Source organism: Pholcus phalangioides, unplaced genomic scaffold (assembly GCF_987345545.1).
Source record: "Pholcus phalangioides strain wild (caught in Gottingen) unplaced genomic scaffold, Ppha-v1.0 ptg000014l_1, whole genome shotgun sequence".
Lineage (NCBI taxonomy): Eukaryota > Metazoa > Arthropoda > Arachnida > Araneae > Pholcidae > Pholcus > Pholcus phalangioides.
The window spans coordinates 25,510,691-25,538,543 of NW_028301607.1; the positions used below are offsets into that span (position 1 = coordinate 25,510,691).

Here is a 27,853-nt window from a genome sequence, read left to right on the forward strand (position 1 = left end):
TCGCCTACACCTCCACTAATATAGACAAACTCGAATCAATCCAAAATAATTTCACCCGTTTCATCTATTGGTCACCTTTTGTTTCCGTGTCCGAACTTAAAAATGAACATAATCTCCTCCCCCTTGCTACTCTTCGTCTCATTTCCCGATTAACCCTTTTTTTGTAAGATCTATCACGGTCATCTTAACTTTGATGCCTGTGGTATATTCTTCAACCCAAACCATCCCACATCTCCAAAAGACTCGACCATTCCCTCACAATACGACTCTGAGCCGGCTCGCGGATCGATGAAGAACGCAGCCATTTGCGAGACTTGGTGTGAATTGAAAGACGCACTGACTTTTCGAAAACGCATAGCGGCCTCGGGTTGCTGCCCGGGGCCTCTCTTGTCTGAGGGTCGGATGATGTTTGTACACGGTGTCCGAGTCCCGAACCTACGCAAGAGAGAGTTAGTTCAAGATGTGAGGCCGCCGCGCCCGATTGAGAGAGGGCGGATGCTTACACTGACTGCTTCAAATACAGCTTTTTTTCCTCATACCATTGGTGAATGGAACAAACTCCCCAGTTCTATTGACAATTCCCCCGTATCACTATTCTTTTGCACAATATCAAAATATATCTCTCTCATTCAACCGTATTGTCTGTATTCACTTGTATAAGCCTAGTGCCAAAAATATTGTATGTATAAATAAATCAAAGCCATTGTCATAAACGACTGAACATGAAAAATTTGATTGAGTGTTATTGGTTAACTATGCTAACGCAAAAACATTAATAAAAATGCAGCTAATTAAATGATAAAAACACAGTTTTTCCCATTTTGGTTCCAATTTATTTACAAAAATATAATTTTTTTTATAATTACACACATATACATATGTATGTGTTTTACATCATTCAGATATAAAAACACCTCACAAAATATGTACAATAGTACTTTCGAATCCCTGATGGAAAAAAAGAAAACCCCTGATTGAACAAATGTCTCAAATCAACCACAATTTGAAAGAAACGGTACAAAATGAAAAATGATTAAATATATGAAGAGAAAGAAAAAAAAACCTTTGGTTGGGGAAAATATGAGCATTTTCATATCAAGCATCAGTTACTCTGGCTTATATTACAGATATTTTACATATAACAATGAATAAAATGAATCAATGAATTAACGAGCAACATGTTCATGAACTGTGAGAAGAAACTAGTCAAACACCAATGTCATTGTTTATGGAAGAACTTTTTTTTTTTTTTGCCTTCCTTGCCATGTCTGGAAATTTTCAAGACAATGGTAGTACAGTAGAAAAAACCTCAGATATTTTCAAACCAACAAAATAATTTTTTACATGAACATTTTCAAACATAAGCATGGACTAAGAGGTTTTACATTATATCACTAAAGCCAAGAAATAAGCCAATGCCGACTTTTTATCTAATTTTTAAAATCTTCAAAATCATATAACACAAGCTAATGTCTCACTTATCTCTTTTTCAGCTTCAAAGCAACCCCCCCCCCCTCCCTTTTTTTCATTTAACCCTTGAAATATCCAGAGGGGAAATATTAAACAAATGAGGTTTGGTACCCCCTGAATGCTATTATATGACAAAAAAAAAAATCAATATTTAAAAAAATATGGGATGGGATGTTGAACTTAAGGCAACACTCTGTATTTATAAGTTGAAGAATTCAGTTCCCCCACATAGTATTTCCCTTCAAAATGAAAAAGTAAAAAATCATACTTGCTTGGTTTGTCAAAAAAATAGGAGACATGTACACCTTTGAGCCATTCTGCTGCTAATTATAGACACTTCATGAACAGCTCACAAGTAAAAACTGAATGTTCAGGAGTTGCTTAGAAGCATCAATGCTGAAACAGGCTCAAAATATAAAATATACGCCTTCATTCAAAAATATGAAACTCACGTTACTTAAGAGCAACACTGCCAAATAAAGGGTTAAAGTGTTATACAGATATACTATCTACCAACATTTGTATGTCTGCACACCTGTAGGTCTTATATCCGATCAGCAGTGGGTAATTTTTGCAGCTGTGTAGGCATCGTGAGGATCCATATACGAACCCTGTCTGCAGCACAGTGGTAGTCAGCTGAAGTTGGTTTTTCAACTTCGGGGCATAAATGCAAGCTGGTGTCGTTTGGAGTCAGATCTTCAACACAGTGCTTGCATAACAAGAAAATTCTGACACCACTTTCACTCCAATATGTGGAATACAGATGGCAGCACCAGAACAACAGTATGAAACATGTTTCATGTTTCAACATGTACCGATTAGAAATTCTGTACAGGAATGTATATGAAGTGCATATATAGTTTAGTAGTAGTGGGTAATTTTGCTTCGTGAAGCAGCATAAAGGCCTTGAAGGCATTGGCAAAGATGTGTTTAGCAAAATACCAAGAATATTGCCCGGTTTTTCTCCTTATACTGGGAGCAATTAAGAAGTTACAAACCACTGTAAAAGGAACATGCCTGAAACATATTTTTGGTAACCACTATAACCAAAAAAAAAAGTAAGCATTCCACAAGTGCTATTAAGGCCATCAAACCATTGTTGCCTGATAGTCTTTTGCTCATTTCAGGCATTTGCCCAGCTCTGACAAACTTTTAAAGTAGTCTATCATTCAAGTCAGGCACTGTTTGGTATATATGCAAAACTTGGTGACAATTGGTCAAAAATTGTAGATTTATATTGAAAACATGCACACAGAAATCAATTTTATATATAGATTTTAACAGTAAGAAACTTAAAGCCCCCCCCTCCTTAGAGGGAAAGAAATTTGACCCCCCATAAAATCCTGCATATGCTACTGCTTGAATGTACCATTAATTAATGCAAGCCACTTAAGTATGCTAATGTTGGAGTTTAACAGCTGGGCCATTTGAGAATAACAAAGTCCAATGTCAGCTGTGACCCGTTGGCTATGACTATCGTTAATTTTACATCTGTCATGTTTGCATATTTTTTCAATGTAGATGTAAATAAAGCTTCCTCCAGTGGTTTCATAAGGGCAGCGTGCCAATATTTCTACAAAGGGATGCAGTCTGAGTACCTCTCAGCTTCAAAGGAGGGTAACTTTAGTTTGATATTATTTTAGATCGATCTTCGGCTGGCACAAGAACTATTTATTGTTTCATACTACCACAAATTGTACCAACTTTTCAAGAGTAATAAATAAATGTTTGAGAAGCCAAAGTAAGACCAGACCTCAATATTCTTTTGAATTCATCCCACATCTGCTTGATTTGCTTGACATTAAGACAGCTGAATGGGCCATGACAACCGTTTCATAACCATAAGCGTTCATACCGCTTTTATAAAAGCTTGATTTCTGTGATACGTTACATTGCCATCCGGGTAAGGACAATTGTTACTTCTGAAGTAGTGAAATAGAGTAGAAAAAATGTGGCTCAAGAAAAGATAAAAGTGTTCATCTCAAGTCATGGTAGTAAAAATAACACCCACTTGGTCACAGACCATGCTACCAAAAAATACCCAGACCAAAAACTACCTACTGCTGATATACCTGGGTTTCCATACTCTTATCAGTTGATAGTATACATTTCCCCCACATACGAGATGGGTTCAGGCCCCCCCCCCCGCGTTTTTTTTACAGCCAATCAGTCATAAAATTTTAAACAAACCACCAAGAATATTTCACAACCTGTGACCACTAATCACTCATGCAGTAATGTTACCAACAGAAACCATTCATGAAGAATGATATTACATAATACATCAACATATGCAAATTGAAATAAAGATATCCTATGCATGCAAACAGAAACTGCGCATGCACATTCTGAATAGTGCAGTGCACATTTCCCATCAGTCACCTTAATAATAGCAAGTACAACCTTAAACAACTTATGACGATTTTAATTATGCATGACAGGGCTTGACAAATTGGAAAGAAAAACCAAAAACAATTTAGGTACCAGCCAAATGTCTTAGCTGTCAATAATTCGACTTTTTTGGGACTTTGTAACTTCTCTCCATGTCAGAAGACATGAGATAAATTCAAAACTTCACGTCCTCAGATTCCAATTTCAAGGATGCACATAGAAAATTTTAGGCGACAATAATAATTTTTCAGTTGCCATGATGGCCTGGAATTTGTCAAGCCCGCCATGCTGCAGTACAACTTTTTACCTTGAGAACACCAAGAAACATTATGACAATAATGTTAGTTTCGTTTATATTAATTTGACTAATAATTCCCTCCCCATACAAATATATATTTGACACATATAATAAATATGATGATAAACATACACTCATCAGAAATAAAGGAATTAATACAGGAAACCGACATCTACAGAAATAATACTTGTTAATTGGATAAAAATAATTTACACACAATAATCAATAACTACACTTTTCACACTGACACAAATCACTCTTTGGTGAGAAACGATGGTTCCCCAAACACTTGTGAACAATTTAAACAACCCTACGAGAACAACTTGCTAATCAATTACGTGGAAACGAACTTGAACTAATTCCCAGTCAGAAAATAAATAAATTCAATATTCCTGAAGAGAATAATTTTTTTAAATCTCTCATATGAATTTCAACAGTATAACGGTTTATATACATACAGTCGCCACCACTATATTTTGCGAATCACACTTTCTTACAAACTAGCTCTCTGATCTCAGAACAATATGCCGGCTTTCTGAAATTGTCCTCATTTACAAACTTTTGATTCTATGAACTAGTTGTTGAAATATGTTTGTAAAAGCTAGCATCGACTGTATGTATATGTTACTGCCAAAGCCTGAAATCGGCCAGTCAGCGAAGTGACCAATTTCATTGCAAATCGACCCAATCAATATAAAAATTTTGGGTGTTGGCCAACCAGTTCAGGAAGTGGTTGGAGATCCCTGGCCAAAGTCCGAAAGGAAAAGGCATGATTCAGGGTCATCGCCAAGTTAGTATTTTATTTTTTCGTGATAATTATGTCCATGTTAGCTATGGCAACCCATCGTATTGCAGTCATGATGCAGTAATAAATTTTTTTCTTTAAAGTTTGACCAAAATAAAATTGTGTCTATATTATTACACAATTTTTTCTCTCTCAAATTTCCTTTTTTTTCTCTCTCTCTCTCTCGTCACATAGAGCTAATAGAATACAAATACTATCTAGAGCCATGTATCTCACATTGGTGATGAAAAAGGTATGTGTGTGTGTGGATTTGGCACCTACCGGACCATCTCACAAACTTTGGTCAGGGATTTCCAGTCACTGCGAATTGGCAAGCCAAAGCTCAAATCCAGGACTTCACAAATTGAAAAAATATTTAGGCGCCAGCCTAATTTCTTATGGACAAAGCATGGTATTTTACTCAAGAAAAACAGTCCAAAATAATGTTTTCTTTCACTTTTCCCATGTTAAAAGACGTAGTGCAATGAAATCAGAAAATTTTGTGTTGCCCTTAGACTCCGATTTAGAAATTTACCCCAATTTAGCAATCACATTAAGAAAATTTTAGGTGCTAATGGCGATTTTCAAGTCGCCATGGTAACCTGCAATCTAGGATTTGTCCAGCCCTGCCCAAATCATTTCTGAAAATCAGACTTTGGCAGTAATACAGTCAAACCTCGTTAGTGCGTCACCCGGTTAACATGTCACTCCGCTTACCGGGTCACTTTTTGGAAGTCCCAATTGTCCTCAGGCAGGAATTGGCACAGCTATGGCTTACTCCGTTTAACAAGTCACTCCGCTTACTAAGTCATATTTTTGCTCTCCCAAGAGTGACTCATTAACGAGGTTTGACTGTATATACATATATGTATTTTTAAATATGTGATTCATTAGTTACGCCATGAGCTCTCAACATCCTCTATTTCATACAGAACTTCTAACATTTGGTTGAAAGTCCCAGCTGACTGATGGTACATACTATAGTTAAAAATAATACAGTAGGATCTCGTTTACCCAAGCCTCGATTAACTGAGTTTGAAATTATCAGATGCATTTATCATAAATTGATTTTGAAAATTAGGTGCAGTAAAACAATGTGTGCACCTTGCATCGCAAAAATATAGTTCCACATAATGCTACAGTGTGTATCAAGAGCCTTACTGATCGAGAAAGCAGAGATTCAGACTAGTTTTCTCCCAAAATGGGAAATATATTACTTGGAGGGCTGTAGAAGCTAGAAATACAACATGGGATCTTATGGGTTGGGCAAGGGGATTTTTTTTTCTTTTTCTGATAACAGTTGCAACGAAAGACATAAGTTTGGAATACATTGGACTAGACAAACATCTTAAACCGGTTTCTTGCAAGGACCATGGACTCTCTCAAGCATTCAAGAGTGTTTGATGACAGGAGATATTGACTGGATTGCTTTAAACTGTAAATAAAAATTACAGTAGTTCATGTAACTTTATATAGTACTACAAATAATCATTCTATATTTTTATAATAGTTTCAATAATTTGAGTCTTGACAGTTCAAGGTTTCTGATAATCTGAGGTGCGATGGAAATTTTCAAAATTCCTTCTGAAAACCTCACTCGTTCTGTTATTTGCAGAGAACACTTTTTTTTTTTCATTTTCTCATTTTTAGTGGGCCCCAGGCAAGATTTTTTTTTGCCAGCACTCGTATTATAGTAAATTTATAGTGTCAAAAAAACTATTTTTAAATCAGCTCCCCAAGGCTGAAGCCCACTGTTAGCCCTCGTTATAAAGAGGACATACCGCTTCAATCTAATGAATTAAATAAGTGGATCAAAAACTAAACTAAAAAGGTAAGAGTGAATAACACATACATGGTCTGAAGAAGATAAGTTAAACCGTTGAATAATATATATATATATATATATATATATTTTTTTTTTTTTTTAATTTTCTATCACCTACTTGCCATAAACTAAATTCAGGGAGATTCTTCTCCACAATCTCCCCTAAAAGTTTCCGTTATTTTTTGGATAATCCAAGTTTTCATTATAATCGGAGGTAGTCTCAGTTCTGTTCACCTTGGATTATCGAGACTCTACTGTATTGAGTTGGAAAGTAACTGAGATAAGTTTCATGTAAACATAATTTCTACCATTTATGACTTTATTCCTTTATTTAACCTTCTGTTAAATTCTGTAATATCTGTATCATTTGAGGTTTCAGTTACCCGATTTTGCTCCAGTCCACATTAGCTTGGATAATCGGAAGTCCTATATACTGCAGATTATCTTTCCTTTCATAAAACAGAGGCCAACTTTGGACAATAACACATTTTGTATAGTTGAAACAACTTTCCAACAAGAATCAATGTATAAAAGAAAGTGTCTCAAGACTTGTGAAATTCTGTAAAACCTTTAGCATGACTGACGACAACAAATGGATGCAATAAAACACATCCTTTATGCAAGGTGAATGAAAATCTGAACATCACAAAGTTTAAAGTTACTGGAAGCAAAAACCTCTACACACATCCCTTGCAATTCATTACCATCAATCAATATGTTAAACAAGATCAATCAATCAAGCTAAATAAAAAAAATTATTCTTTCAGTGGACTGTAACTACATTTTACACGTGGAAATAAGAATGACATTCACATGGTTTAAAGCAGTTCCTTAAATTAGAACTTTACCATTTCATAAACACAAAATAGTCATACAAATGAAGAAATATATAGAGCACATGCAATTTTCTTCAAAACCACTAACCCCATGCTCGCTCAATTTCGGAAAAATTAGTAGACTAAAATGACCTCGTTTGATAGTGCCAATATCATCATCTGAAATTAGTAGACACATTTCATCCGTACAATTATGGCATGAAAAAGAATGCATTTGAATGATATGACGCATAACATGTTGTGACAAAATTTTTCAGTAATGTGATGCGAATGTTGTATTATATCTAAGGGACGGAAATATCAACCTAAATAAAACAATAACATGCTACCTTATCAGTCACTTGTTATGTAATACGTTCCTTGAGTGACAGTCTCATTTAAACTCTTTTTTTCAGGCTTTAAAAAAATCTTCCTCTCTCCCGGAAATTTATGCGCACATGTATGTATACACATAATATGGGTTGTATATATATACACCATTCTTTCAAAATTTTCTCTAGAGACGAACAACAAATAATAGATTTTTTTTATTCATGGATGTTCCCCCAGACTATGGCCGAATTCATCCAGCTGTTCTTGGTGACGTTTTCTGGATAACAACGTCAAATATACTTCATGAGTCCCAGATGGCTTCAAAGTTTTTGATATTTCAATGTTTGAGTTGTTGACCTGGAATGAAGAAAAGGGGGAAAAACCATCAATTGATGAACCTATCTGGAAGATGACAGCATTATCCACATTCCACACATTTCGATAGAAAACAATAACAAAATTTCATAAGAATGCATAAATGTTAAAAATAATGCATATAATAATCAAATCCCATTACATCGACAGAAATTTTCTGCAAATGAATCCTCCATACATAGGAATAACAACATAATAATGATTCGATATAACACTGACCTTGGTATAGTACCAGAATTTTGCAAAATATATGACCACCTTATTTGAGGTTTGACTGTGTATATTTTTAATTAAAATTAAATCTTACTAACTAAAATTAACTCTTACCAATTGAAGGGATGCCAAGAAATATCTGCACACTTCCCACTTTGGTTTGTCTTTGCAGATGTCTGCAAACGGTAGCGTCTGCTTCCGGTTGTTGTTCTCAAACTGGTCTATTACTCTAGAGCCGTATTCATGGATTTTGAAAACACTTCTGCTATTCTACAAGTAAAAAATAACAATAATAACATAAATAATTTGAAAAGGTTCAAATTAATATAATGTATGGTAGAATCTATATAATTCGGCCCACCCAGTAATCTGGTGTTTTTAGGCAAGCTTTCTTCAAGAGAAGAAGAGGAAAACATGTCTGTGTTCATCTTATTTAAATGGGTTTTTTAACTACCTCCCAGTAATCTGACAATTTGGGTGATTCGGCACAACCCTGGTCCAATGTGTTTCGAATTAGTGAGAGTCTACTATACATCTAAATTAGGAATAACAGATGAAAGCCAAATAAGATGGGGATAAAACAAAACTGAATACTATGATGAATTGTTTAAACAACCTGAAGTATATTGTCTAAAGTATAAAATGTTTATTTATTTTTTTTTTCTTGTAAAGTGCTTTTATTCATGAGGGTTTCCCTTACTTTCAAAGTAAATGTCTGATGGCAACTCAGTATCACATATGGTGTATGTTTCTCGATTCATTTGATTTGATTCATTCATTCAGCATCAACTAAATGAAAAACATATTCTATTGACAAGATTGTTCCTTGTGCAATTTGTGAATGCGTTTATTAGATGTGTTTCTGATTTGCATGACATTGCTTAGCAATTTAGACATTTTTATTCTTTCACAGATTTAATTAGTTTCGTTAAAAAACTCTAGGCTTTTTCACTTTTTGAATAGAAATTTCAAGTCCAAGGGTATTTAAGTTGGTACAACACCTATTATCATTAATGAATCAGCAATCAGGGCATAGAATTCAAAGCTTTATACGGCAAGAACTAATTTTTTTCAGGGGAACCCTACTGTTCCATAGTAATGCATTGCAAGTGCTTGGTGCAGTTATATCGAGGGGTTTAGCTCCTTATATTTTTTTTACAATTTCTTCCAGACAGAAAATCTAGAAATAGAACAGCTATCTTTCTGCACTGTATCTACGGATTAGAACATTAACAAGTCTATATTTACCGGATCTTTTGTATATTTCTTTTAGCCTAGAACCCATACTCAAAAGTCACATTTTAATAACATACATACCATACTAAGTTACCTTTACTTTAATATCATTAACCTTTTAATGGTCAATGTTTGCAATTGGATACATCAGTTCTATTAACTGTTTAAAGGCGAATGTTCCATAAATGAAACAGTTTTTATTTACAAAAATCAGATAAAAATTGATTCAAACATTTCTGGGTTTTTAATGTATATAGAAGAGAGTTCAAAGTATTTTTTGAAATAAATTCGGAAACTTCAGGTTGATATAAACATTTTTGGCAGAAATTGGACGTTTTTTGTGTGGGCATTTTGCCCCCATTTTGATTAAAATTTGCCAAAATTTCAATTTTGAAGTAAATTTAAAATTATTTTGTGTTTCTATCACTTAATATATCGTGATCAAGGTAAATCAATTAATTTCTTTGTACTGTCAAATGTAAAAGAGCTACGCGCGTTGACAAATGCATGTTCCATTTATGGAACATTGGCCTTTCAAGAGAGCGGGATTCTAGGGATATCTAATGTGCAGTGCGCTGCTTCGATTTTTCCCGTTCGAACCCCAGGGTGGGTTGTCATCATTCTACAAGTGTACAGGGGCTAATTCTGGGTAATGACACAGAGGAATGTGCTTTCTGGGGTGGATTGTTTGCATATATATTGGGTGAGTACTTTTTTATTCTTGCATTCTTAGAAATACATGTTTTTGTGTGACGCAGACTAATCAAACCGAGTTTGACAATCTTGGATAGCCTTGTGTTCAGCTGAGTGTAACCATATCAAAAATATATCTCACATTAGAAGCTGTAAAATATTTTTAAAAATATTTTACAAAATTTTATAAAGAGTTTATACTCTTTCAGATTCCAAATTAGAATGCGTAGATATATACCAATTACGTGCTAATGAAAATGGAAACATCACAGATAAAGATGATATTGTTGAAAATGATCTAGTATCAACAGTGCCAACTGATGTATGTGAAATGCTAGATAATTTTGCAACAACGAGGATGAGGTGTTAGAAAACTCCCGAAACGTGTTCTTCAAAAGATGTAGAACCGAAAAAAGGAGCAAAACATAAGGGCAACACTCAAGTTTCAAGAAAAAGCAAGACAGTTTTGAGCAACACGAAAAAAAAAAAAAATTATTGCATGGGATAAAAAATATTCTTTCTAGAATCTGATCAAAACCTCGGCTCTGGATTCCATTAGAAAATATTTGTCATATGACCATTATAGCACGTTGGATAATTCATTCAAAGTTATGAGAAGCGGATCTTATTTTGCATTTGAAATTCCAAAGAGAAGTGACAATGGACCTTCTACAAATGAAGGAGGGGTTAATTATTTGTCCACATCCACGTTGTCAACTGCAAAAAAGATGTCAGGTCATTTGATAGCCATTATATTGTGTCTGCAACGCAAGGACGACGTGCGGTTTGCCAAAAAAACACTACTCATAAATGCTACTAATGTGACAAACGGGTCCATCAATGATGTTTTCCTTCTTTCATCACGGACATTAGAAAAAAATTTGAATTTTCTGTGCCTTCATTTTTATCTTAAAAAAAACCAGTATATGTTACGAATTTGAATTCGTAAAAGAAAATAGAAACTTTCGTATGATAAATGTACTCCAGAAACAAATAGTTGTGATAATATAGGCGATACCAGTTTTCGCTTTCAACTCTCCCCAAATGCCAATGTTCCATTTACGAAACATTGTGAAAAACAAAGAAAAAAAATTTTTTTCTTCAAATTTCAAAGTTGATTTATGTATAGGCATGCAAAAGGACCTCCAATTCCAAATTTCAAAACAATAAGTGACTTTTGTTCATAGTTCGGTCTTTAAACGGTTAATCAGAAAAAATATGTTTTGTTAATGAAAAAAAGCACTTGATTTTTTTCCAATAAGGTTTAAGATTCCAAACCTAATCAACAAAACAAAAATTTCAATCATTTCAACAAACATGCTATCAATTTATTTTTTTTAAAATCGGCTATTTTTAAGGAGTAATAAAATTTAGTTTTTTTTTTGTTTTCAATTTTAATGCTGTTTCTTATAGACACAGGCAAGTCCAAAAAACATACAGGGACATTTTTTCCATTAATTTTTTGATTGATATGTTTAAACTGAAAAATCAAAAAGAGGAAACATAAGGGAAAAAAAGAGTAAAAATCAATGTAAATCTGAATTCGGCCAGTAAAAGGTTAAATGAAGGAAAAATTAAATTTAAATTTTCTGATTTAAATCAATGATTTAAAAAAAATTAAGTGGATTAATTCATGATTTTAATCATGACACTCATTCAGATTATCAGAGGAGAGAGATTTGGCAATGATTTAATGTTGTGTTTTTAACAATATACGAGATATTTTGTGACAGTGTTTCTCGAATGATAGGCCTTTACACTACTCATTTTAAGAAAAGAAAATAACATATTACAGGTAAACCCTTCCCCCAGCTCAATGTAACTGATATAAGGGTTTATAGCAAATGTGGACTCCTGAGGGTAAACTCATTTGATTTGCTCAGCAGTGAAATTCTACTAGACATACACACAAGAATTTTGACATTTTTCTTTCGAACTGTGCATCACTTCAGTTTGTTTTCCACTTTCGAAACTATACAGTAATTCCCATTGTCATTGTTTACAAGTGTTTTTGATCAAGCATTCAACTAAATTTCTGAAACTCGTCAATCCCTCCATAAGATAAAATTTCAATGGGAAAAAACAGCTTATGCTGTACACATGCATTAGGGAAATTTCACAAAATGTGAATTGATTTAAGTAATTGTAAATTCAAACACAACTAACAAATTTAAAAATAAATACGATAAACATGTTGGCATAAATCGCGAATAATGATAAATATTTTTATGGGCATTGTATAATATTTCATCATGTGTTCATAGTGTTTAGTTTTTATAATTGAATTTTTAATTGGGTTGCTGCATTTTAGAAGTACAGTCAAACCTTGTTAGTGCGTCACCCAGTTAACACGTCACTCCACTTACCGGGTCACTTTTTGAAGTCCCTGTTGTCCTCAGACAGGAATTGGCACAGCTATGACTTACTCCGTTTAACGAGTCACTCCTCTTACTAAGTCATATTTTTGCTCTCCCAAGAGAGACTCATTAACGAGGTTTGACTGTATATGACAACACATCCGTATTTGTTATGGACATCTTTTTCTCAGCCGCCTCGTTGGGCATTTTGCCTGTAGTGGTCTTGTATCTGTATTTGATTGTCAATGCTGTCATGTGTTTTTCAAACTATGAGTGAAGTGTAATGATCAATTATTTCTACCATTGTAGGCTTGTGCAGTGTTATCTGAAAAAATAACTTTGAAGAATAATTTTGTTCCTCTCAAAAATTTTAAGGGCCATAAAGTTTTTTGGAGAACACAAATTTTATTTATTCTTTGCACTGGGTCATGAGATTCCTAAGCGCAGCCCTACTTACCAACTTCATATGGGAATTTTTTATCGTTGTCACATATAAAAGTGATAAATATTATGAAATTTTTTGTTGCGAAACACTGTTCTGAAATACCTTGTATATCATTAAAAAAGGCAATTTCAAATCCTTCTCATTTAATAATTTCATTGTGTGTTAAGCTACATAATGAAATTTCTCAGAAGAAAAATGTCACTGTATTAATAACTAATACAAAAATAAGTTTTGTACCAGCTTCAGAACCACCACCAACAAAGTTTGAAACTAAAAATAATTCTTAAAAACAGTACCTGTTCATCAAGAACCGGTTTGATCCTTTGCTCCCATTTGCTGACCCTTTCATACAGTTCGTTCGTGGAACAATGTTCACGAACCTCACTAGCAAACTCGTCAATGTGCCGCCTCACACATTCTTCATAACTATTATTCAGGCCTTCGCCTGGAACAGGACTTGGAAAACCATCACTGTTTCCATTAACTGAAAATAGAGAGGGGGAAGAAAAAAGATTTGGAACTATACATAATTGTGAACATCATTTAAATATGATCTGTCATTGATTATGTCATCAAATTTTCCATCCGACTGTTCTGTATAATCAATTAAGTTAATTACTTTCTTTAGGAGTATTAATATTCTAAGAGTGGAAAAAATTAATAGACCTCGATTATTATACATGAGAAATTTTCTAAGAGATATGTTTTCCCAAGATGAGAGTAAAGTTCAGAAGAAAATTAAATTTCATAACTTGAGTTACTACTTCAGTGATACCTTGTCTAATAAATGCCTCCCATACAAATTTTTTGGCTAAAGAAAAGTTTTTCTACATTTTTCTGCCTCAGTTAAGGAATACCGGTTCGGCTAATAAACATTTTAGTTAATACGGAAGCATGCACTAACACAAAAATGAGTCCAATGAAGAATAACTGTCACTTGAGCCAGATTAATTTATTTCTACTTCAGAATCACTTTCCAGATAACCTCTTCGACTTTCCCTTTCAGAAATATTTTGAGCCATTTCATGTAAAATATATGATTAAGCTAAGAGAAAATGCATTAAAAAAATAATAATAAAAGCCTTAGACTTGAAAGGTTTCAGTGGATAAGGTAAGATTCTTAATACCAAACTAAGCAGTCTGAATATCCTTAAGAACTTATCTTTCCATCTGTATGTGTGAAAGAGAAATGGGATAAGTATATCTAACAATGTTTCTTAACCTTTTTATACCCAAGGACCAGTGAACTCTGTTTGAAACAATTCAACAGACCCACTAATTTTAACAAGAGTAAGGTGAGTACATGTCCCGTATTTAATGGGACATTTTTATTTCCACATATTTTCCGCTATTCCGGCTTTCTTTATTTCCCATTTTTTCAATGAAGCTCATTTCAATTTATTATGTTCACTGAAACCCTTAATGAAAATAGTTTTCATGACTTATAGATTATATTATAATTATGGCTATAATTTATAAATTCTCATCTCATATATTTGTCACATGTTCCACATTTTTGCAGTTAAATACATCTGAATTGAATGTGATTTCGAAAAGCCCTTCATTTTTGCACCCACATTGGCAATTTCTAAGTCCTTTTATCAATACTTTGTGATTTTGCTGACTTTTCATTCAATTAGAATTAAATTATCAAGTCTGCTCGTGGACCACCTGTGCTATCATGGACCATAGATTGAGAGACACTAGCATAGCATACCACTTCACATACTTCTTTAACTATGGCTTACAAGCCTGACTGCATAGTGCACAGTGTAAAATAAAAAAAATGTTCAGTTTTTAACTGTCCTTTAAAATTTTCTTCATTCAACTGTGAAGTTGTTTATCTCGGTCTTCTGTCAATATTTTTCTTTCTTTATAGTGCTTCTTAGTGTTTTATGAAAGTTACTTTGAAGTTTAGAACAGTTCTTGGAACGAATTACATAAATTTCCATAGAAACCTATGGAAAAATCATATTTTGGCTAATGAATTTCATTATGGAACAAATTATCTTCATTAGCAAAGGTATCACTATATATTAAAAATGAACTAAAACTGAATACATGATTTTTAAGAAGCTAGACTAGAAAAGAGATCCCCTAGAGCAGAGAGCAATACAAAAGTCAAACCTCTTTGAAAGACCTCTAATCATACTAAATACCACTTAACCTGTCAGCATGAGTCTATTTACCTTGGAGATCATCCAAATCATTGTCCAATGATGGTAAAATATCACAGGCATCATCACAATCATCTGGAAGAACTTCTGCCCCAAGATCATTGTCACCTGTATTATCTAAAACGTACGAGAAATACAGCACAAATATTGTCATCTTTTGAGCAGCATATTTTATTTAAATGCAGACAAATTCAATACAAATTTTGATCGATCAAAATCCTAATATAATAACTTGTACTACATTTTTATTTAAAACTTATCACTATGGTGACCAATGAGAAATTAATTGATACTTATGACCACCAAGACAATGTTTTGCTTTATTCTGCAACAAGCCCTCGGCAGGCAGAAAATGTTAAAATTGCCATAATATATTCTCAACACAGAAAAATTTTCTTAAAATTCTTCATGAGATTCTTCTACAACATACATCACAATTTTCAGCATGCTCTGCTTTGAGGCTCATGTCTCAGATCAAACATGATAGATAGCAATCTAAAAAAGCATCCATTATTATTTTTTTCTTCTTTACCGTAACGACAAGAAAGAAGTTTAATTTATTAAGGACAATGGTAAAATTTATGAAAGAGTTTCACTGCTTTCTACTATACAGCAAAAATTTAGAGATGACTGAATCTCTAATGTAACTTCCTTATCCGAGGAAATATCACAATTGTGGCAATGATTTTGTTTTTTCAAACAAAATTATATAAAAATCTAAAATATATCTTTCAAAATATTATTTTGTAATTAAAGGGAATTCAAAGTTCATCTGAAACTTTCAAATGTAATAATTTGATAAATCGCCTGCATTCAGAACATTTATTTATTAAAGACTCATTACATTTATTACTTTAACCAATGTGGTCACGTATCAAATAAAGCCTTCAATATTTTGAATTAAAGACTTTCAAAATGGTGAAATGCATATTGCCAAAACTTTTAACATCAGTGAAAAAAAATTGAAACAGCCTGTAAATAATTTTTAGAAACACAGTGGACTCTCGATAATCCAACCCCATCCAGTAATCTTGTGTTTTTAAGAAGGTTTTCTTCAAGCACAGAGGAGGAAAACGTGTCTATGCACATCTGTGTGCTGAAGTTTATATTATTCAAATGAGCTTCTTCAATTAACTTCCAGTAATATGGTGATTTTCATAATCTGGCACACCCTGGTCCGATATGTGCTAAATTAGCAAGAGTCTACTGTACACAAAATATACATTGCATTGGAATCATTACACAATAGTAACAAGAATGAGGTTCTAATTTATAAAGAAAAAATTCACCAATGCATGTATAGCCATATAACAAAGCAATGATCTTCAAAAACTACTATATAGCTGCTACAAGCCAAATAAATTTGAATAGAAATTTATTTTCCCCATCGAGAGAAATGCAACAAAACTTGCAACTCATATAATTAAATTGGTAATATATAATAACTCACGATTCCTTTCACAAGAAAAAAAAAATCATTTACAAGTCAAAAATTGAATTTATAGAGAGAAATGTCAATACAATTTTTAGGATTCACACAAAGTAACAGTAGACACATATCACTTCATGAAAAGCAAAAGTACTGCTTTTCATAAATAAGAGAATGGTACTGAGAAAAGCCACTTGGATAACTTTGTTAAAGTACTCATTTGAATCACTACATTTATTCAAAAATTTTGTTGATAATTTCAAAATACACTACAGAAATAAACATGATAGAAACGTTGATGTGCCAAAATTTCTATAAAACAAATATAGATAGATCTAACAGTAGAGATGAAATATGTGAATTATTCATTTTTAGAACACAAAAATACCACAAAATGCAGCGATTTTCTCGTGCTACCCTAAAGAAATTAAAGACATAAGAAGCTGCATAGATACAATAGAAGTCTGTTATAACGACGAATCACAATTTTCGGAAAGAATGTCCTTATAACTGGCTTTTTGTTATAAAAGCAATTCTTCACCCTCAGCTCATCAAACAATCAACAGCAAAACACTAATGACGCAGTGAGATTCTTGTTTTATCAGACTTTAAATGAATATTATGAAATAAAAAGAACCAATACATCACTGAGCAAATTTTCACTTTTTGTGTTTATCATCTGGTCGGATTCCTCATTTTGCTAAGTTTTGCCAGAAACGTAAATATGTAACCCCGATTAAAACTAATGTTAGAAAGCATTTCAGAAAAATGAAACTCCTAGAATAAACATTCAAACGTCATTTCTCAAATTTTGGAAATTCACACATTTTATGTTTCTGGCATGAAGGGGATGATATGTGAATGCTTATTTTTAAATCATAAATATAAAGGTGAAGTAGCTGCATCTACTACAATATAATACGGCTTATACTATAAACTAATGTTCTTGATATCATACATAAGGTGGCTGAAAAAAGATGCCCATAACAAATATGGATATCGAATACATATCTAAATTATATAAAAAATACAGCAACCCAATAAGAGCAATAAAAAACCAATAATTATGATAAAATATAAATATACTGCCCACATAAAAAATTGTAGTTGTATCCCCTAAGTATGGATAGCCGATCGATTTATCCTAAATTTTATCACATTTCTTTTTAAGCGTGTCAATCGTGTTAGAATTCACGACCCCTATTCCATTTATTCACAATTCTATTAGAGAAAAACTCCCTGCCACACTTTGACCTAGAATTGTCTATTACCAATCGATGCATCAAGAGCATGTGTGACTCTTCTCTAAACCCTTTTGACCAAGTCAATGTCCCTCCGCAAGTATGGTCTCCAAAACCTAATGGCATACTCCAATCCAGGACGAACTAAGCCTCAGAAAAGCGGAAAAATCACTTTAGGAAAATGTGAAAAGACCTTTTTAAGAATGAAACCAAGCATTGCATTTGCTTTTCAACCACCATCGAACAGTGTTCAGAAAACTTAAACCACTCGTCGACAAAAATACCCAGACTGGTGTTACTAGTTTGCATCCGGAATAACAATACCCTTCGATTCGTACCAAATATTTAGCATTTTCCCGTGGGGAGATGAAATTTTTCATTTCCCCTGACTTTTCAGGTTGCTAGGAACCCTGTACTATAAAGGAATCTAAGAGAGAAATAGAATTCACATATAAATAAATGCATCTTGAGGAAAGTACTACAATATCTCTCATTTCTTTATCACATTTGCATCTATAAATATGCAAATATGCGCAAGTAAAATACAAATAGTTAATAGTACCTTCGGTTTGTTCTTCATCTCTAGGTTCTTCCTTGCATACAATGTCACTACCTAAATTCTGTAAGAAGAACATTTAATAGAATCTGAAGCAGAGTGTATGAGTTGTTTTTACTTTTAGCTTGACTATCAGAAATGAGAATTATTCAACAAGAAAAATTAATTTCACTTCAAGAATAAAGTATGGGTGTCCCTCACTTTGCACTATTAATTTATTTTGCAAAATACTCGTGTAAAGAAAGTTGAATTTAGCATGGATGATACAGGGATGGGGGGTGTTCTCTTCTCACCGGGGTTTAAGCTGGATAAAAAATTCCTTTCGCAAAAAAGCGAAAATGGGAGTAAAAAAGGAAAATGGAGGGAAAAGCTTTAGCAAAATGCTGCAATTCTAATGTAATGTTCGTTGGTTGGACGTCTCGTTCCGTACCTCCTGTACGCATTTTTGCGAAAGTGGCTGCTACTTTTTGTGCATTCTACGATTTTCTTTCGCATTTTGCAAAAAAATTCGACCGTAGCTTAAACCCTGCTTCTCACACACAAAGACAAGCAAAAATATAACTCCCAGCACCAAAATCTTTTTTTTTCAATCAAGCTGATTAACTTTAACGTCTGAATGCCCTCAATCAGGTGATTAAAAGACAGGTTCTGGTGAGTGTGTAATTTCCCCTCCCCTAAAGAACCTGGTATGATGATACACTCGTAACTTTTCCCAATGAAACAGCTGAGGTTCAGCTGACATCCAGCAATCTTTGTCTTTATAGAAAATCTTAAAGAAAGCCACAGATTTGTAAATATTCCATTGACCACTGAGCGTGCAACTGTGGCCATTCTAGTCTAATTACGATAATTTTTTTTTTGGTTGAAATTCTTGGGGCATTGTCAATGTGTCACCAAAAGATGGTCATTAGTGAGCTCTGGAGAGCTAGATTTGAGCGACTCACCCACAATTGCCTGAAATTGAGCTTGTAAATGAAATTTTCAAAAAAGGTTGCAATGTCTTAAAATAACTTTTCAAAAATTATGATATAGCAAAATTACATAGAGAGATGAATACTTGTATTATTCTGCCGAATGCAAGATTCCTGTGATATAATACCCCCCCAAAACATGAAGCTCATTACTAACGCTCTACTCTTTGATTGTCGTTTTACAAGAATGAAATAATCACAGCTCAATTTCAATCCTTCTGTTGATATTTTTGGATATTCTGCTGCAATTCAGAAACCACAGAATTTGTTTTCTATTTGTGAAATTGAGAAACACCCTGTATATATATTTATTTATTTATAGAAAAATTTACATTATGTAAAATTAATTTTTGTCGAAACTCACTAATACCAGCACCATAGGCAGCTGTAATATGCAGTGTAGTGGAAAAAACATTGTTTAAGTTTCATTGTTTATATAGGAAAAACTGAAAACAAATTAATTATGTAAACTGGAAATTGAAAGCAATATATATATAAACATTGAAAATTTTAAAAATCTTAGAATAAAATTAATCAAAGGATTCGAAAATGAAAAAGTCGTAGCCAATGTCTAGGGGCCTCTCGTATTTTTATATTTTTATTTTTATATATTTTTATATCTTGACTGCAACTTTGCTTTTATTTCCAACTTGACAAAAAAACATTCCTTTTGGGTATTTTATTTTTCTATATTTTTTAATTCAATACTACAGCAGAAAATGTCAGGAAATCGAGCATTTAGGCTTTAGAGAAGGCCAAGGGATGCTCTCAGAAATGTTCTCTCCTCCCCCCCTCCTGGGATGAGAGTCCTAGACATTGGCTACGACTTTTTCATTTTTGAATTCGTTGATTAATTTAATTCTAAAATTTTTGAAATTTTCAATGTTCAGATATATTGCTTTCAATTTCCAGTTCACATAATTAATTTGTTTTCAGTTTATCATATATAAACAATGAAACTTTAACAATATATATACATATATATACTTAAAATCAAATTATTTGAAGAAAAAATGAGTACAAGATGAAATTTTATGAGAGTGAAATAGAACCTATGCAGTGGGGGAATCCCATGCATGGTTTGAAAAGAGTAGGCATTTCTGAAGGGTGGCTATGCCTGATTGCATTAAAAATGCCAACCCTTGTTCCCCGATGACTGCCTTCTCAACAAACACAGACAAAAAAATGACTATGAAAATAATATGTTGAAGAAATACAATACTAGAAAAAGTATATACAAATTATAAGCAAAATGAAGCATGAGAAAAATAGTGGTTTCTGTGGTTTTTTTGTGACATTTTTTGTAATCTCTAAAATATTCCCTGTAATTTTTGTATTCTTGAATAACTTTGTATTTATTTTTCTCATGCTTCATTTTGCTTATAATCTGAAGCTCTGTAGCCACCCTTCAGAAACACCTACTCTTTTAGAACCATGCATGGGGTTCCCCCTGATGACGACCCACTGCATAGGTTATATTTCACTCTCATAAGATTTTCCATCTTGTATTCATTTTTTCTTCAAATAATTTCCTTAAGATTAAGTATATATTTTTGAATGAAAAATTGAGCAGCATTAGCGCTTTAGTCATTTGGAAAGCTATATATATTTTTGCTTTTTCTTCATTCTATATATTCATATCCCTTAATTTTTGTTCCTACTATATATATATATTAACAAATAAGAAATAACTTAAACTTAATGAGAGTGATTTAAATGATATAATGCAGGGTTGTATGTTCAACCACATTTTCAGATTTTATCAGAGGGCCTGCCCAAAGAGTATGTACTAATTTGAAAAAATTGTTCAGACGGGAAATTTCATTTTCTCTAATTTGAATGTATGAGAGAAAAATGGTCTGATCACCTGAATATAACAAACTTCAACAGTTAAACAGAAGTTGAACAGCATTCAGGAGAATTACTATTAAAAAGACAAGCAGCATTAATAACAACATTATTAAATGCAACCAAGCTAATTAGAGGATGATATGCTCCAAAACAGCTTTGACCTAGAGCTCAAACTCAAGCAGTTGATTGGTGAACTGCTTACTCTTCTTAAGTGAGTATGTGGCTCTAAAGCTGTGTATTATGTATAATAAATACACTGGGAACCTATTTTTAATCACGAACAGTCAATAGCTGTTCAAAGTTTGATTTCAAATATTCTTATTTGTATATTAATTATAATTTATAGGGGAACAGGATTTGCGCTGCTGATTGCCATAGCGCGAAATGATGATAAAATACTTCACTTGGCAAATAAATAAAAGATCAAATTAGTCAAATTGAGAGTGCCCATTCGGCCTCATGGTCGAATCAGATAGTTGTTTTGGAATTCACATTTTATGACACGTCACACACACAGACAATTTGGCTAAAGTTCTCTCTCTTTTTTTTGTGGAAAAACATCATTTTCCACCTGATTAGCCAAATTTCTGCAATTGATAAAAAGTCAGGAGGAACACTGTAGGGGGACTTCAGTATCTCAGAGGGGAAAAAAAGTAAATGAAAGAAAAATGAATTAATTTGTTAAATTAATTAGAAAAAGGAAAAAATACAAATACAGCATTCAGAAATAAAATTATACTAAAACAAAATGTTGCATGCAAAAATTAGAGAAATAAACAAAACAAAAGGGAACTCCATCTTACCAATTTTTTACAACAATTTTGCATCAATTTCTGCTGCTCTTTAAGGCGCTCAAAAATCATTTGTTCGAATGCGGTATTTACTGTCAATTTATTGACACCAATGCGCATTTTCTTGGAATACTTATATTCAACACTAAAGACTGTGAAAAAACAGTGAAGAGTGATATTAGTTAACGTGATTGTTAAAACAAAGGGATAAATAAATAAACTTTGAATGCAAGTATTGAATCATGCAGGATTGTAATTGCAACATAAGCTGAGGAGAGGTTAGAAGAAAATTATACGTTTCACAGTGAAACGCAGAATTTAAAAATTTTCACTTGATTTTTATTACACAAACGTTTTAGTTTTCTGCTTGTTTGGTCTAGAAGTCAATTCATAATGAAATCATCAAGATCATGTTTTTTGATGTTTTCAAAAATTATTCTGATTTTTAAAACTATTTTGTCAGTCATTTACCAGCATGTCTATCATGTGTTTGAAACAAAAGTGAAAATATTTTGAAAATCTCAGAGATTTTTTTAGACTCTTTAAGCAACATTAATAAGACATCTCGCCTTCTTAAAAGTCTCACATTTCAGAATTGTCAAGCCCAGATGTTTTGTGAAGTTAATATCTAAATCAGGGTTCCCAAGCAAATCTACTTGATCATTTTCTCGACTTTCTCTGATCAAAACTCCAAAAGAAAAAAAACCAACCATAAAAACAAAAAAAAATTCAATTTTTTCCTCCACGTTTTTCTCCTTTACAGAACTTTGCCCTGACTTTTATCAAATATTTACATATTTCACTGACTTTTTCAAATATTTTACATTTTCTCTGATCATTTTTCATTTCCCTTGACTTTCCAGGTTAATGTGAACCCTGTCAATAAAACATTTTTTTGCACCTGCAACAAACTCGGACAAAAGCCTACTTCATTTAAAAAAATACGACATTTTCAAGGGTTTTTTAGTGATTTTTGCAGCGCTGCTTAACCACTTAAGTGATGCCAGGGATATTTTTTGATTCATAGCTATGTGATACAGGATACAAAGTGACAGAGGTGACTAAAATTGAATAAAGTGATGGTGGGAAGAGCAGAGAGAGAGAAAAATTATGACGACACCTGACTATGTGTCTCTTGTAGTCAGGTGTAAATGTCGTTAGTTTGTTTTAAAGTTGTAAAATATCAAATAAATAGCCGAGAAACAAACTAAAAACTCATCTAATGAAAGAAAAAAAGTGAAGTCTATATCACAAAATGCTAATAACACCATTTAGAAATGATAAAAAAATCAAAGATGTTACAAATTATCAAGCAACACACACATCTTGCACTTTTTCTAGAAGATTTCACATGAATTGACCCGGTAATATCGCCCATATATTTACATAGAGATTTCAAAAGACAAAAATAAATTACATATTTGAAGAGGTGCTCTTTCAGCTTCAAATCTATTATTTTTCATGCAAAAAATTACTATCACTGTCTGTGTACTATAGCCCTGCTCATAAAATTCTAGAACTGCGGGATTCATCTGTCATGCTTGGCTTTTTCAAATGTGTTCAGTCATTCAATTCATTATGACCATTCTTACAACAGAAAACCCATCTTCTCACTATGTATTAATGGCATTGACTGTTCATTCTATTTAGCAATCGACAGTGAATATGAATCGGTTGTTGAATGTTTTTGGCACAGAAGAATCCAAATACACACCTTTGTCTCATATGCACATCAGCAGTTCACTTTATTTCAATTAAGTTACTGTACATCAAATATTAATATATGTAGCTAACTATATTTTAGCAGGAAAGTTCACACTTTGATAGCGAGTCATGAAAATCCACCTCAGACATAATGGGTGGATTGAATTTTCTATAATTTAGCTGGCACTTGCTTTTAGGTCAGTTAACAGAGAATCTTTCTTTTAAATAACAAATTCAAGACTCCCACTCAAAAAATTAGAAAAAGTAAGACGCCCCCCCCCCCCACACACACAACATAATCATAGAATAATATTTAAAAAACCTAAATTTTTTTTCATAGCACACTATTTCAGTATCCTGCAAGATTAACTTGAACCAAAGCAAAATGACAGAAATAACTTGGTAACAAAAACAATTTTTGGCCAAAATAGGGTACTGGCAACCACAGATAGTTTTTTCTCCCCTCACAATATATATATCTCCACAGTCTGCTTGTGACGTCAGTAAGTAGTCCATTTTCCCTCAGAATATTCAGGGGAAAAAATTCCCTGCTCACGCTAGTATCATCGTTGTGAGAAAAAGAAATGATTAGGCTCAGAATTGGCGATTTCTATGCTCCACATCCAACTACTATGTGGTATTTGTGAGTCAATCAGGAAACTTCTACGCCAAAATAAGATGAAATGAAATAGGATGATGTGTTTCAAAATGTGGCAAACTTGCTAAGTAGTCTGAATGATGTTTACAGCAAACAGTGCAGAGGCCTTCTATCTCTAGGAGGTGCTGCCAGAACACCCCATTTCTCTAGGTTAAGTCTGGCACTCCCCAGTATTCTGTCCTCTCGCCATTATTATTTTTGATCTATATAAACGATCTTCCTCATTCCATCAACTGCCATATCAGACTCTTTGCAGATGATTGTGTCATCTACCAAACAGTGTGCAACAAATCCGACCAGGCATCTCCCCAAAATAACCTCAACATTGTATCGGAATGTGGTGCTCGTCCTGGCACAATTACCCCTTAATTCTTCAAAAACAGTTTTTTAATCACTTGAAAATTACTGGCAAAGACTTTCCCAAATTCTTCTTACACTATCAATAACTTTTCAATCGCTGAAGTTTCTAATTATAAATATCTGAATGTAATTATTTCTGCCGACCCCCAAAGCAGAATGTTTTTCATTGTTCTGCAACGAAACTTCAGCTGAGTGGAAATGTTCTGCGGTAAAAATCCCCATAATAGTGTTTTTTACACCTTTTTCTTAACATTTTTCCAAATTGTTCTGCGACGTACGTCGCAGATTTCAGCATATTCTGCTTGTTTTTAATCACTACTCTATTTGTTGAGCCCTCAAACTAAGTGAATGAAAAATTAATAAACCAGTTAATGGTCCACATACACCCCCAAATAACTTTAAAAACAATACAATTTCTGCTCTGGCAGAATCATTAATTGCAATCTACATTTGTATTATTTGAGATTATATTTCTGATTCCCTCCTCAATTAGAATCAATTATATGAATTTTGTTGATAGGTTTTGGTAAAAAAGTAGGATGAGTGGGAGCCCAGCAAATTTTTAAATGCAGGGAATTTTCAATATAACGACACTCTGCGGAGCAAGAAAAAAAATTATTATCGAAAAGCAGCGGTTAAACATTAGACCAGGGGCTCTCAAACTATGCCCCACAACACCCTGGTGTGTCTCGTACCTTTGTTAGGGGTGCAGTGGAGCGGCGACTCTAACAAAGGTTTTTCGAAGAGATTCTTTGTTAAACAGCTCTGGGGAACTCGCGGATAAGCATTAAATAGGGAAAGGGGGGCACTGCGGGTGGGAAAATTTTGAGAACCCATGCATTAGACTATAGAAATTTTCAATCAAGACGAAAAAATATTGTTGCAGAGGGATTTATTGTTATAATCAAGCATCGTTGTTGTGAGATTTCAATGTACTAAACTCAGCTGGTCATGTGATACTGAAAACTACAATTAAAAAACACATCACACGTGAAACATTCAAAACACTCGCAGCTACAGCATGCATTTGTTAGTAAAGCATAATGGATTAAAGTATCAGCATGTTAGTTCAAAGCTCCCTCTATACAATTTCATATGTGTATACATTTGAAAAACATTTGGAAAGAAAAGAACATTCAGCTAAAATGAATAAAAGCATTCATAGAAAAAAAATATATAGTCTGGTTTAATTATTGTTTCATTAACTTATGTTAACACAAATCGTTTCTAGAATTATTCAAGCGCAGTAAAAATTAGAAATTAGACTTGAATGTGCATTGAATAGGCATATCAATAGATTCACTGACCTTCAATACAGTTATGATACAAAAGAACTGTCAAATGTTCTTTGCTTTCTCTGAATGATACACGAGTTAAATGAACAGATGTTTAATTATAAAAGGAAAGATATTACTTACCTTAACATATATGATCCTAAAGAATAATAATCTGGTCATGATATGCCATGGTCAACAAACATAACAAATGTATTACAATACGGGAACAAATTAACATTGAAGCAAACAAACAGACCTTTTTGAAGACACACAGACGCTGTTATTCTTATCGTGAACGCATGGTTACAAAAATGTTCCAGCATGCATCTATAACTATGGCTTAGAGTTTGTGAAGTTATACATAACTGAAGAAGTCAAAGTGTCATTTATATTAGACACTATTAATGTCTCATTTGCCAACTTAATTTGTCTTTTTTGCCTTACCAATATCTGACTTTTAAAAAAGAAAAGAAATGCTCACACTCCCAATTAATAAACACACATCATTTTAGATTTCTCTCATTTTAGTAATTAAATTAAATTAAAATACCTTAGAGTCTCAGTCTTACTTCATTTTCTTTTTCTTTTAAGTAATCATTGCTTTCTCAGGAATATACATAAAAACAAGTGTCTTTTTCCTTCAAACTCACCTTTATGTTAAAAATTTTGAATAGTCTTAAATCTACCATTTGATTGATCAACCATTTCTAATATTGGATCTCTTAACTACACGAAAAAACAAATATAAGCAAAAGAAAAAAAAACACATTAGCACTCATTCAAATCATGAACAGCCAAAATAGAAAGAAGTTTGATCTCAAAGTTTAACTGGAACTCATTTGAATGGTCGAGCTCTTTATTGGAATGTTTCAGTTTCAAAACAATGTCTGTATCATGAGAAAATAAATGCAAATTGAAAAAAGTCCAGTTTCTGCACAAAGAAATCATTGTCTTACTTATGAACTGTAATAAAATAACATAAATACACCATCACCAGATAACACGTGATCAATCAGTATTATAAACCCTAAAAAAAATATTTGTTAGTTGAAAAAACAAAAATGCCCACAAGCCACATAAAACCCACACCAAAGAAAATTAACACCTATAAAAAAACCGAAATGCCCCATGATACACCCAGCAGCCAAACATTTTCATTTTTAAAGATCATTGCTTGAAATGAAATTTCACATTTTCAATAATGGTGTTTACTAAATTTCTCAGATTTTGTGTACGTAAAAATTATAATAATGCACAGTCCCAACTTACTTTTATCGGTAACAAAGTCTAATGCAGATTTTTCACTTCCTGTTGTCTTGCTGATGGGACGTTTTCGTAATTTTTTAGGCATTTTACGCACATTTTTCTTTTGTATCGGTTTAGCCTCTTTGTTATCAGAATCAGCGGTTGTAACAGCCCAGGCTGCCTTCTGAAATAAAAAGCAAAATGAAATTAAATGCCTCCATTATTCATCAGTAGAGCCCGGATTATGTGCATATGCATTTGCATATTTTGGCTTTTAAGATTAATGCATATAAATGCATAAAATCAAAGAATTTTCTGCATAAGTGCATATTTTTGAAGGTTTATTTAAGCTCACTAA

General features: G+C 33.0%; 1 protein-coding gene and 1 pseudogene across 5 annotated transcripts in view; one reads left to right on the plus strand and one right to left on the minus strand.

Annotated features, from left to right (window-relative positions):
- Positions 1-264: 264 nt before the first annotated feature.
- LOC149078351 (5.8S ribosomal RNA) lies at positions 265-401 on the plus strand (annotated as a pseudogene).
- A 6,465-nt stretch (positions 402-6,866) lies between these two features.
- The window catches only part of LOC149078352 (condensin-2 complex subunit H2-like), a 47,718-nt gene continuing 26,731 nt past the window's right edge, over positions 6,867-27,853 (minus strand). For 2 of the 5 annotated variants that reach the window (XM_089241999.1, XM_089242000.1), the window contains exons 9-15: positions 27,520-27,679; positions 22,264-22,403; positions 18,645-18,702; positions 15,425-15,529; positions 13,532-13,719; positions 8,619-8,774; positions 6,876-8,273 (exon numbers count right to left, since the gene is read on the minus strand). In XM_089241999.1, the coding sequence (XP_089098125.1) occupies positions 8,136-8,273; positions 8,619-8,774; positions 13,532-13,719; positions 15,425-15,529; positions 18,645-18,702; positions 22,264-22,403; positions 27,520-27,679 (945 nt within the window). In that variant the 3' untranslated portion in view covers positions 6,876-8,135. Of the gene's footprint in view, positions 8,274-8,618; positions 8,775-13,531; positions 13,720-15,424; positions 15,530-18,644; positions 18,703-22,263; positions 22,404-27,519; positions 27,680-27,853 lie in introns of all 5 variants that reach the window. The other 3 variants (XM_089242001.1, XM_089242003.1, XM_089242002.1) reach the window with 3 other exon arrangements.